The sequence below is a fragment of the Chiloscyllium plagiosum genome, chromosome 13, assembly GCF_004010195.1.
Source record: "Chiloscyllium plagiosum isolate BGI_BamShark_2017 chromosome 13, ASM401019v2, whole genome shotgun sequence".
Lineage (NCBI taxonomy): Eukaryota > Metazoa > Chordata > Chondrichthyes > Orectolobiformes > Hemiscylliidae > Chiloscyllium > Chiloscyllium plagiosum.
Window position 1 is genome coordinate 10,273,068 of NC_057722.1, and position 13,816 is coordinate 10,286,883.

Here is a 13,816-nt window from a genome sequence, read left to right on the forward strand (position 1 = left end):
ACTTTGTATAGGGTCAAACTGTGGGCATTAGAGTTTTAAGGAAGTTTAAGCTTGTCTGGGATTGAGATTGGGAATCCAACAAAGAAGGTCTTGGTGAGATAAATTTACAGCTGTAGGAGTAAGATGAAGTTGGGCAGAGGGCAGAAGGAAACAATCTTGGATATGGATAAGACAGAGGTTGTGAAGTTCAGATCAGAGTTCAATTTGACGCCAAGATGCAAACTGACTGAACTGAAACAAGTGTCAGGGAAGTAAGTGAAGTCAACATGATAAGCATGGATGAGGAGAATCCAAGGTCCCATTAAAGATGCTGGCCTTAGTTCAGTACTGGCCTCTCCTACCTCTGAGTCAGTAGGTGGTGCAGTCAGATGACACTGCATTGCAGTATTCAGAAAATGTTTTCTGTTCAACTCTGATCCTTCTCTAGATCGTAGGTCTGCTCCACTTAGCACTCAGTCATCAATGCTCTCTGATGTGTTAGTCAGTCTCAGGTTACTTTTTATCATTCTCTTGAGAAGGATTCTGATGGTTTAATGATTTTAAAATCCCCACTGAATAGTTTGATCACAGGAAATAAGTGTGATCATCATCAGGATTGTATCATATCCTTTTCTTTAAAAAATCGATTTGTTTCTGAATGCATTTAAAGAACTTATTTAGTATGTTATTTTTAGGAGGTTTGAACTTACAGGTGTGCACAACAAAACTGAGGATTAGTTTGGGTGTCACTGCAGTTGTCTTGTCAGTTTGAACAATTCATGCCATGTTGACATTTTTTTATAGTTTAAACTCAGATTTTTTTTTCCGCAGCTTGGAATCCTAATGTTCTCCTGATGAAAGAGCTTGTCCCTTTGCCAGCTCATCTCAATAGGGCATGCCAGGCATTCTGAGTAGGGCATGCCAGGGCATCTCAACAAGGCATGCCAGGGCATCCAGTTTCCAAACATGTTACAATTTTATCTGAATTGGCCACCCTAGCACAGCGGCTTTGAAAAATTAATTAAATAATATTCTTGAACCATGCACGCCATTTTGAAATCTGCTGTGCACCCGTTTTGAAACTTGCTGCGCCGCGTGCTAGCTATATTCTGTTAGTTTTGTAGGTGCTACATTAGAAGCTGGCTCTACCGTTTTTTAAAGTTTAGCCAATGTTTCCTTTCAACTGACGTTCTTCATTTCTTTGTTTCTTGTGTTGAAAGCTTTGTGTTCTGAGCATGCCACCTTTGCGCCTCACCAATCTTTTTACCAGCTCCGTTCCATTGGGCACCGTATATTCAGTCTGCTTCAAGTCTCTTGTCTGTGTCCAGGATACCTCTTTCTGATGGTCATTTGAGTCAGATAGGTGTCATCATTCCTGTTCCTCTAGATTTAATGCAAACCTGTGTTGTAATGTATAACAATGGTACTGCTACTGTCCCTGGGGAAAGATTAAAGCCTTTCATTCCGATGTTATTTCTCATCATTTAAAATGTATTTAGTGAAACAGATTTCTGTGGCAGCAAAATCAATGTTCTAATTTGATTCCATTTCACTCTATTTGGAGACATACCTTGTACTGATGCAATGTGTAAAGTCAATCACATCATCATGTTGCATAGAACCATAGAAAATCAAAGCAACAGCCCTTTGAACCTGCTCCACCGCTTAATATGATCATCCAATTCAGAACCCTGTTTCTGCTTTTTCCCCCCAGCCTTTGATTCTTTTAGCCTCAAGAACTATATCTAATTCATTTTTGAAGACATTTAGTCTCAACCACGTTCCTTTGTGGCAGAGAATTCCACAGGTTCACCTCTCTCTGAAAGGGATGGCAATTCACAATCAGTCCCCAAAGAACTGAATGATTGAAAGTTCAAACAGCACGTCAAAGGTGCCCAACCAAGGCTTGGTTGATAAACAAATTTCTTCAGTGCAAACTATTAGCCAACACTGGCAGTAGCCCTCAGGATAGCACTGTTCATGGAGGTTGGAGTGGATCTTGATGATCTGCTGACCTGTTTGAAATCCCATAGACAAATGGTGGATGGGGAGCCTTGCCAATCTGGTCTGTGCCCTGCATTGTGTCTGTATTCAGAAACACTGGGAATAAGTATTTGGGAATGATGAGCAATTGAATAAAAGCTTGCATTTACACCATTGAGGCCACATTTGAAATTGGGGAAGTTTAAGCTACCTTCATAATGCTGAAATAAATCATACAACCCCTTGTGAATTTATTGATTAGCATTTGGGACAGAGTTACATGGCATTATGTTTCCTATTTAGTCCTATACTACAGCTCACCTGGACCAGAATTGGAATAAAGTTAATTAAAATGCCACACAAAAAATATACTTGGATTTAGAGATAATATTTGGAGAGATGTAATACTCTTCACTTCTTTTGCCATTACTACCACCTAACCAAACACAAATTAACCATTATGACAACAGATTAGGTACTGCGAGAGTTTAGGAACTTCACCAAATGAGAAAGAGAGAAATCTTTTCCCATGTCTCTTCATCAAAGTTAAAGAAATATAAATATTTTAACAAATCATTGATTGGAAATTGTACTAAACCATCCAATGCATCACGATAGTGAGTCTAATGTTGTTAGCATTTAGTAGCAGTAAGTACCTGACCATTTCACAGAAGCATGAAGACCATTGCTGGTTGCAATAGGGCATGGTTTTCCAAACTGAACTGTGCTGTAAAATATAAGAAACTTCAAAAGTATGTGAAGGTTCCATGATGATAGAATTCTGAGACATTCCACCATCAATAATTTTTGCTTGTTTTCCACTCTGGCAGAAGGTAGCAAAGTCTCCACTCTTTCCCATTCTTTGGGAAATTCTTCATCAGGTTTTGAGCAGGGAAATTCATGGAGCTGGCCATCATTGATTTAAGATAAAGAAACCCGTAAACATAGCGGTAACTTCACAAGTATTCACAGACATTGGAAAATTGAGATGTGCAAAAGGTTTGGATCTGATTGCCCCTTTACTTACTGGGTTTGTTTACAATTTCCAATTAATTTCCTAACTGCAGGCCATTTTTCCTGTCTTTATTGAGATATTAATAAACAATGCTTGTTCCTTCACCTGAAAATGGTTGTGGTACAGTGATGATGTCCCTATCTCTGAGCTAGTAAAACTGGGTTCAGTTCCTACCTGTCCCAAAGCTTTGTCATAACACCTCTGACCAGGTTGATTAGAAAACATTAAAAAATGCAGTGTGAACTGACTGATAGGCAGTTAACTACTTGAGCATCAATATTTGCTGAAGGTCTCACCCTTAACCTTGGAAGTTTATTACCAATTTGAAAAATCCAGGAAAGGGTAGAGCTCAAGAGATTTGGATCAAATGTTAAGGCAAGACAAACACAGTCTCCTATTTCATAGTAAATGCCTAATTCTAATTGCGTCTCAAATCCTGGACTTGCATTGAAGTTCCTGAAGAAATTCTAATAATGCCGAATTGTTTCAGTTTTATAAATATGCTAGAAAATTTCTTCATCTGTTGAATTCTGGGAATGAAAAGAACACAAGAAAACCTGGAATGATGGCAGTGCTGTGGTTGGTTGGCTGAAAATCCTGGCTTTTAAAAGAAGAAAGCTCTAAATTTATACGTCTCAGTTAGAGAGGGCAAATTATTCCCAGGTCCCCAGGGATTTCAACACGTATAAGATTGCCAACGCTCTTGCCCTCATTTCGCTCACTGAGATGGTGAAAAGTTTAATGTGACAGGATGAGAATTGCATGTGTGGCATTGAATTGATTAGAACTGTTGACTTTGCAAGTGCGATCTTCCTTTGATAACGGAAGATTAACAATTCAGTAAATAGAAGCTGGTTACTAATCCCATTCGAATATTGATTCCTCTTGAAGCAGACTGAATCCACAGGATCCAGTAAGATTGCTTGTACTTAATGCTACTGAATATCTTTTTTTTATATATTGCAGATGTTTTATGTCGACAAAGTTTGCTCGATGCGGCAGTGATCCCCCTCCCCCTCCATGCTGATTGTGACTTGTTGATGAATCTATCCTTTAGTCGTACATGTGTGGTTGTCTACGGTTGCTGTCGCCTGGCTGGCTTTGGCTGGCTTTTGATGCTGATCTGTTTTGCTGCTCTTCGTCCTGGCACTGTGGCGTGCTCTCTTTGTTGGATGAAGATTAATAGGTGGTTCTACTTTGGTCACTCAGGGACTTTAGCCTCTCTTCCCCATTCCTCATATCTGTATGCATCCTCAACCACAAAACCTTTTTTATTTCAGTAGCCAAACGGCTGACTCTGCAAATTCAATAGCCTTTGTGTCAATTCTAGAAGGTGAGCATCAAGTAATACATCTTCCCAGTCACTCCACAAGAACCCACAAACTGCATTATTTTCAGTACTAAAGTCCACTTTCACTAATTTCTCTGCTTAACCAGCAGCCTAGACAAATACTTCAAACATCAAGTGACATTGGCAGTCTGATCAACTCTACTTCCAAGAGCCTAACAGTGGTTAAATTATTTGACAATGCTCAGGCCTGTGAGGTGCTGTGCGTTCCGAAAGTTATCGAGGCCACGGGATAATGGGCTGGATTTCCTGAGGGATTGTTGACTTGTGTTGTTTAGACAGTCCTTCTGTTCCTCAGTATCCATGTTTGGAACAATTTAACTTGTTATCTGGTAGTAGAGGTGGGAGCCAAAATTTTCTATTTCAGCATGTTTCGAGAGACACAACACTGCCAGAGTTAGAAACGAGCAGTTCTAAAATAATACACATCTAAATTCCTGGTTGTGATAATCACCTTAAAGTGGCCACATGTGAGGTAAACAATTAGCCCCAAGTCCCAATGTTTGTTTTCCGTCAACTGCTTGTGAAGGGCACCCAAGATAATGAATTCAACTCTTGGAATGGTGTTGGTTGAATGAATTGGAGATGATTGTTGTTTGGACTTCTAAACAGGTCAACAGGGAGTGGCACAACAAAGGTCTCACATACTCATAATTTTCAGTAGCTGTTCCAGTGCCTGTTGAACTTCCATGCAGAAGGTCAGCTGTTTCTCAAAGTAAGTGAGGTTGGGGGGCCACTTTGGAAGATTTGAGGAAGAGTTCTGGATTTCTCCAGGTCTGCTCCCTGTTATTCTTTCCATCTTTCCATTATTCAAAGTACTTAACATACCTCCACCACCTCCCCCCTCCCCCCCTCCCACATACTTTGCAATTTTATTTGTTTTTATTCATTTTGTAGAATCTGGATCTAGATAGACTCAGCTTGTAAAATGCTTGACAAGTGAGCCAATGTCTATAAAAGCAAAATATTGCAGATGCTGGAAATCTAACATGAAACCCAAAAGTGCTAGAGAATCTCAGCAGACCTGGCAGCATCTGCAAGGAGAGAGAAACAGAGTTCACGTTTCAAGTCTAATATAATTCTTTGTCAGAATATGATCAAAGCTATATCCTTCTTTAGACTTGGGACTGCACTCTCCTCCATGGTGCCAACCTGAAAATGAGCTGGATGACTGAAAAGAAATTACGGAAAATTCCTGGGGTGACACTGACTGACGTCACCCACCAGTCTCTGAGTTAAATGGTTGCCCATTTTCCATCCACTGCAGGTTCATGTCAGCAAAGGATGGGTTCCTTTGGAATCCACCTGCTTACTATTCTGTTATGGCAAGAATAAGTGAAGGATGCTGATAGTGACCTTCTCACTTTGCAATTTTACCTCCGTTTATCAAATATAAACACATTTTCTTCAATCAGTATTCACTACTGATTTACACTGTTTCTAGGTCACAGTGAAAATCCCACCTTCCATCTGTGATGGAGGAGCTGGTTTCTCATAAGTTGTAATTTGGAAAATTGAAGGAAAAGTCAAGGTAATAATGAAGTGTGAATGATAACTGGAGTGTGGCAGGTTGGGGCAGAGCAAACACAATAGTACATCAAAAAATGAGATCAGAAATGGTTAAAAGACAAAATTAAAGGTACTTTATCCGGTAACTTGCAGCATTTGTAATATGATGGATGAATTGAGAGCACAAATAGAAATAAATGAATATGATATACGCTTTACAGAGACATGGTTGTACAATGACCATATTTGGACAGGAATATTCAAGGGTAGTTGGCATTTCAGACGTCAGGAAGAAAGCAAGTGGAGAAGGAGCAGTTCCCTTTATCAAGGATTACATCAGTGCACCAGTGAGAAACTATCTTGGTTTGGAGGATCAAAATATAGAATCAGTTTCCTCCAAATCAGCAAGTCCTACATCTTTGCTAATGCAGCATCATGATGTCATATCTTCTGCAATAACCTTTTCTGTAGCACATTGTTAAATGTCCTTTGGAAAACTAAATATGAATATTCTTTTGCTCTGGATCTGTTACATCCTCAAAGAAATATAATACATCTGTCAAATGTGATTTACTTTTCACAAATCCATGTTGACTGCCTGATCAAAAATAGTAATGGAAAGTATTTACTACAAAGAATTGTTCATAGATTCCCCCCTGAATATCACTATATCTTAGGACAGCATATAAATAGTAGGGATTGTAAGAAAAATACTGCAATAATCGTGGGAGATTTTACCATTAATTTAGATTGCATGGATCATAATGACAAAGGTGCCCTGGTGATTGAGTTCATTATCTGTATTCAGAACAGTTTCTCAGACCAATATATCAGGTTCTCTTATGTCTGGAAATGTATAATGAGACAGGATTAATAAGGTACCTCATAGCAAAGCACTTCTTGGTGAAAGTGATCATAGTATGACAGAATTTTGCAGTCAGTTTAGAGATAAGAAATTTGGGTCTGAACCTCACATCAAACCTAAGTTTGAAAAGGTTACAAGAAGAAGAATGTGGCTAAAATAAAAATGGGAAAATAGGTTAGAAGGTAAAACGGTAGAGAAGCATTGACAGACATTTAAGAAGATATGTCATAACTCTCAACAAAACTTCTCCATTGAAGAAGAAAGACTCAATAGGAAGAATGCACTGCCCTGACTAATTGAGGATGTTAAGGATGGTATCGAATTGGAAGAGACAACATACAGTGCTGCAAAGGATAGCTGCAACATTTTAAAAATCATCCAAGTTTGACTTGAAAGGCAGAAATTGAGTATCAAAAAACTAGCAAACAATATAAAAACAGACTGTAAAGCTTCTACAGAAAGATAAAAGGGAAAAGAGTAGTGTCAATGATCCATTGTCCCTTAGTGGAGTGAGGCTGGGAATTAATAATGTGAAAAAAGGAAAAGGCAGAGACTGAAGAAATACATTGTATCTATCCTCAATGTGGAAGATACCAAATAATCACATACATAATAGAAAAGTTGTGGACGTAAGGTAAAGAGCAACTTAAAACAGTCATGATCACTCGAGAAAAAAGTACCAGGGAGGTTAATGAAACTAAAGTCTGCTAAGTCTCCTGAACCTAATGGTCTGTATCATAGGCTCGTAAAGTGACTTTCTTATTTCCAATATTCTTATTGGGATGCAGGCAATGCTGGTAGGCCTACATTTATTGCCCATTCCTAGTTGCCCTTGAGGTGGTGAGCTGCCTCCTTGAACTGCTATAGACCACATGCTGTAGGTGGACCCACCATGTCCTTATGGACTTGCTGCAAGGATATTGGATGAATTTGTTGCAATTTTCTAAAATTCACTAGATTCTGAAAACAATCCCTTCAAATTGGAGAGCTGGAAATATAACACTACAATTCAGGAAGGAATTGGAAAGCAGAGCATTAAAGGGCATTTGGTTTAAAGTTTGTCACTGGAAAAATGCTAAAATTAAGGAGGTAGTAACTAGGTACTTGGAAAATCATAATGCAATCAGGCAATCAACATGGATTTGTGAAAAGAAAATCACATTTGACAGATTTGGAGATACCGGTGTTGGACTGGGGTGTACAAAGTTAAAAATCACACAACACCAGGTTATAGTCCAACAGGTTTAATTGGAAGCACACTAGCTTTCAGAGTGACACTCCTTCATCAGGTGGTAGTGACATTTGACAGATGTATTTTGTTCTTAGAGGATGTAACAAGTGAGTTGGATACAGAGGAAAGGTAGATTTGTATTTAGTCTTCCAAAAGACATTTAACAATGTGTTACAGAAAAGGCTATTGCTGAAGATATGAGATCATGATGCTACATTAGCAAAGATGTAGGACTTGCTAACTTGCAGGAAACTGAGAGGATAAATGTGTCGTTTTCCAGATAAACAATCTGTAACAAGTAGAGTACCAAAGGGATCACCCCTAAGGCCTCAATTATTTACAATCTATATTAATGACTTGGATGAAGAGACCGACCATTTGATAGGCAATTTTGTTGATGATACAACAGCAAATGGGAAAGTAAATTGCGAGGAAGATGCAAAGAGTCTGTAAGGGGCTATAGGTAAGTACAATGAGTGGTCAAAAGTTTGGCATCTGGGTATTATGTGAGAAATGTGAGGTTGTAGGAAAAAAATAACAGCACAATATTATTTATGAGACTGCAGAATGTAATGGTCCAGTTATCTTGGTGTATTTGACCATGAATCACAGAACATTAGTACACAGGTACACCACGTAATTGAGTAGCCAATAGAATGTTAACCTTTGTTACAAGGTACTGTATGGGAAATTAGTGAATCTATAAAGAGAATACTGTATGTAGATTTGTCTCCCTATCGAAGAAAGGATATGTATTTGAGGTAGTTCAGAGAGAGTTCATTCAGCTCATTCCTAGGATTAGGGATTATCTTTCCAGGGAAGTTCGAACATGTTCGGCTACACTTACTAGAGTTTAGAAAGAAAAGAGTGATTTTATTTAAACATATAATGTTAAGGCGCCTTAGTAGGGTAGATAGTGGGAGGTCGTTTCTCTCATTGGGGAATCTAGAACTGGGAGTAGTTTCAAAATAAGGGTTCTCCAATTTAAGATTAATTCATGGAAAAATTTAATCTCTCAGAGAAATTTCTTGCCCAGGGAGAAATGGAGGTTGGGTTATTGAATTTACTCCAGCAAGAGTTAGAATGCATTTGGATTGACAAGGGATACAATTGTTATGGTTTGGGGCAGGCATGAAGGTGGATTAGGGTTGTCATCAGATAAACTTTGATCTTATTGAATAATGGATTAGACTCAACAGGCCAAATGGCTAACTCTTGCTCTTATTTCTTATGATCTTATAACCCATGATCTAGGATCTGGTAAAGGTGTAAGATGGAATTGGAGGCTATCCTAGTGGAATTCACTTCTAAGAGTGGATTACCATTCCCAGGATTGATTTATTTCCACCTCTCCTTTGAGAAGTCGGCAACCAGGACAAACCCACTCAACTGCTGACTTTGACTGTTCATCCCACTGCTTGAATGAGAATCAAGCATCCTTCGTCATGTGTCAGCCAGAGTTCAGTTCTTTGAAGCATTCCAGCTTCACAAAAGACCTGAAATCCAGGCTACCACTGCAGTGCTAAGTGAGTTCTGTACAGTCCACCTTTCTAATGAAATACTAAGTCAACTCTGCCTACCTTTAACTGGACATAAACAATCCAAGGCACTGTTTTGAACAGGATATCTATTTTGACCTCAACCAAATTCACCACGAAAGCAAATCCAGAATCTCATTGCTGTTTGTGGTATATTCTATATCACAACAGTCAATTCACTTCAAACATAATTCACTGTAAGGCACTTTAAGACAAACTGAGCCATATAATGCAAAGTTTTTACTTTGTTTTTGACTAGATGCATAAAGTGCTGACTGAGTTGCAATCTATAGTTAGCTTTCCTATGTCTGTGGTTATCACATCCTGTGTACTGGTTTCCTTGTTGAGATGTGGCACTGACCCTTTTGAAGTCCTTATGGATATTCATTAGTTACCCACAAGTTATTGTGTTTGCAAAAACCTTCCAACCCACATCATCTTCACTAAAATGGTGCATATCAGGCAAAAGAGTAAAGAGAAGTTGAGAGAGGATTTTGAAGCTTTTTGAGAGGCTGAGAACAACAAAAATTGACACAAATGTTTCAAATTAATTTAAGTGCCCCCCCCCCCCCGCACTGAATATGCAAGTTCCAAAACTAATATTGTTGCTGTTACAAGAGCAGTTTTGATAGACCTCATTTTATTAATAATCTGTAACCAAGTTGGGTGATACACCCTCCACTGGTCTCCATTGATGCGTCATCTTGACTGGCAGGATGGAGCTCAGCAGAGGGTGAATTGATAAAAAATGCTGTATGAAGAAAGAGCTAGGTTCTGGTGATTCTTTGTTGGCCTGTTATTAACCTTTCCAGCAACAATCCTAGGATTCTTATCACAAGATATGATCCCTTTTATCTGAAACACTACGCCAATAATTATCTTTGACTATCTGATGTGGGAATCTTAAATGGATCCAGTCACAGTATAGCCTCACCAATCAGTACTTTGTGTTGTGAGACTCCAGAGAACTGAAGCAATCAGAGCACATTGTCCCGATTCACATTCACATTTCTGGCCTCACCTTCATCCCATTTCAATGACCATCAATTTGCCACCAGGCATCCTTCAACGGGCTTGACAAGTTCCGAGTCTCCCAGGAATACCTGTACACAATGGTCTAGTGGGAGCATAGTTTGAAATGGAAGGAAGATTCCTCAGTCTGCAGCCTAATTCCAGATAGTGGGACGATGTTATTGAACATAATAGTCAAGTCTGTAATCTGACCATAAAACGGTGAAACTGGCCAGTCTAACTCAAACAACAGAGATACTAGGGCTGTAATACAATCTGCCTGTAATTCCAGAAGCAAATGAGCTTGACGTAAAATCATTAGGTGTAGGAACAGAAGTAGGCCATTCAATCTCTCAAGGCAGCTCTGCCATCCAATGAGATCAAGGCTGATCTGCTAATCCTCAACTCCACTTTCCTGCCTTTTCTTATACTGATTAAAAATCTGTCTTTTTTAGCCTTGAAAATATTTAACCAACCAACCTCAACAACCCTCTGTGGTAAAGAATTCCTTAGACTCTCAAACTCTGAGAGACAAAATTCCTTCTCATCTCTGTCTTAAATGTGCAACCCCTGAGATTGTGCCCTTTGGTCCTAGACTCTCCCACAAGGAGCATTGGAAAAATGTGTTTGCCTAATTAAGCTTATTTTTCTGTAGTTGATTTATTTAGCGATAACAACCAGTGAAATGGAGAAAAACTGAAACCAGCACCACATAAATGCTTGCTTAAAAACAGTGAGAAATGCCAAGATCAAACCCAAATCTTTGTTCATTCCAATTTTCCAAGCATCCTGTCTCTCATTATGCCACTGGAAGGGTCACTGCTGTTAAAAAAACTCTTGGCTTACCCCATTCCAGCTGCAAGCCAAATAAATAATGTCATGTTTTTTAATACACCCAACTGTGAAGTCCCTGAGCCAATGAGGAAGGCTAGAACCACCTATGGCAGGAATGTGGTGTTGATGGATTGGCTGATAGGTCTTGTGTTCTTTATTTTCCAGGGCATTCGTTTATCTCAGTAATTTACTGTATCCTGTGCCATTGGTACATCGTGTGGCAATAGTCAGTGAGAAGGGAGAAGTCAAAGGATTTCTACGTGTGGCTGTTCAGGCCATTTCTGGTAAGTGAAAACATATGTACAAACATACTATTTAATGTCAGAAACTGTCCTTTCAGTCTCTGGGACTGACTCGAACAGTGGGTCAGACACTGTCCTTTCACACTCGAGGACTGACTGGGTCAGTGGGTCAGACACTGTCCTTTCACACTCTGGGACTGGCTGGGACAGTGGGTCAGATACTGTCCTTTCACACTCTGGGACTGACTGGGACAGTGGATCAGACACTGACCTTTCACACTCTGGGACTGGCTGGGACAGTGGGTCAGACACTGTCCTTTCACACTCTGGGACTGGCTGGGTCAGTGGGTCAGACACTGTCCTTTCACACTCTGGGACTGGCTGGGACAGTGGGTCAGACACTGTCCTTTCACACTCTGGGACTGGCTGGGACAGTGGGTCAGACACAGTCCTTTCACATCCTGGGACTGACTGGGACTGTGGGTCAGACACTGTCTTTCATTTGATAAACAGAACAAATGAATACCACTTGCAGATGAATAATTCTGTGGTAGAATAAAGAGCAGGTGGGAGAAATGGGAAATTAATTGGATGGACCTTTCAACAAACTAGCACAGACACTGTGGGCTGACTGGTTCCCTTTTGTGGTCTGAGAACCTGTGTGGATTTTCTGTTACTGCAATAGTTATCTGTGTGTTTTATTTTATTGCATAATATTCTTTTGTTGTGTCTATTTGTAGCTGACGAGGAAGCTCCTGATTATGGTTCTGGTGTTCGACAATCAGGAACAGCCAAGATCTCCTTTGATGACCAGCATTTTGAGAAGGTATTGCTTGTAGCAGTGTTTGTCTTTCCCATTGCCATCCATTGAACCCTGTTCAAATGTGCTCACTAGAAAATAGAGGTGGAAGAAAAAGCAATCTACTAAAACTCTATATATCGACACATACTTGATTTGTGTTTCATATGCTGAGGGCATTTGGCTTGATGGGACTCTGGGAAGCAGAGCAAGGCTATAATATTGAAATGTATTTCATCTCTAATATGCTAAGATCTGTGTTCTAGTGAGTTGTATAACTAAGGAACACTGAATGTTTTAACTTCAATAAAGGGGACAAGAGATCCATTGGCAAAAAGTGAATCAGCTGGAATGAAATGACAAGGAAATAGATTGAGGTAGCAATAAAAATAATGTTAATTGGAGTATGGCAAGAAGGACTGGTAATTGCGAACTCAAGAGTGTGCCTCAGATAGGGCCAGAATTTACAAAACAGTGAAAAAAAATTAAAGGCTCTGTATCTGAATGTATTTTCAATAAAACAGATGATTTTCAGCTCAGACTGAAATTCATATGCACGACCTGATAGCCAGTAAGAAACCCAAAGATGGGTTCTGAATATCCAAGGGTACATGACATTCAGAATGACAGGAAGTCAGGGGAAGGTAATGGAGTAATTTGCTTTTTTAAAGAGGGCGTTTTAGTACTGTATTGAGAAATGACTGTTGTTCTAAAATTCAAGGCGTGGAATCAGTTTGGGTGGAACTAAAGTACAGTAAGGGGCAGAAACCTTTGGAGGGACTTGGTTTAAATACCAAACAGCGATGGTCATGTAAAAAGTAGAAATCGGGAAATTAAAGGTGTATGAAACAAGGGTAAGACAGTAATCTTACTATATTTAGACCAGTTAATGGACCAATTAGCTCTTATGTTGTGAAGGATGAACTCTTAGAATACATGCAGACTGGTATTTTTGATCAGTGTATTTAGGAATAGGCCATTCGTATCTAGTCGAGACTGTGGTGCTGGAAAAGTACAAAATTGAGGACTGCAGATGCTGGAGATAAGAGTTGAGAGTGTGGTGCTGGAAAAGCCCAGCTGGTCAGGCAGTATCCGAGAAGCAGGAGAGTCAATGTTTCGGGCATAAGCCCTTCATCAGGATGACTCTCCTGCTTCTCGGATACTGCCTGAAGACTGGTATTTTTGATCAGTGTATTTAGGAATAGACCATTCGTATCTAGTCGAGACTGTGGTGCTGGAAAAATACAACCCATCAGGCAGTATCCGAGAAGCAGGAGAGTCATCCTGATGAAGGGCTTATGCCCGAAACATTGACTCTCCTGCTCCTCAGATGCTGCCTGACCAGCTGGGCTTTTCCAGCACCGCACTCTCAACTCTTATCTCCAGCATCTGCAGTCCTCAATTTCTCCCATTTGTATCTAGCATTGTACAATGATAAAGGTATAATTAATAATCTTGTAAA

General features: G+C 39.6%; 1 protein-coding gene across 1 annotated transcript in view; it reads left to right on the plus strand.

The window, feature by feature from the left end:
• Positions 1-13,816, plus strand: part of kif1aa (kinesin family member 1Aa) — a 320,981-nt gene that overhangs the window by 229,494 nt on the left and 77,671 nt on the right. The window contains exons 27-28 of the mRNA XM_043702906.1: positions 11,479-11,597; positions 12,296-12,381. Coding sequence (XP_043558841.1) covers positions 11,479-11,597; positions 12,296-12,381 — 205 coding nt within the window. The remainder of the gene's footprint in view (positions 1-11,478; positions 11,598-12,295; positions 12,382-13,816) is intronic.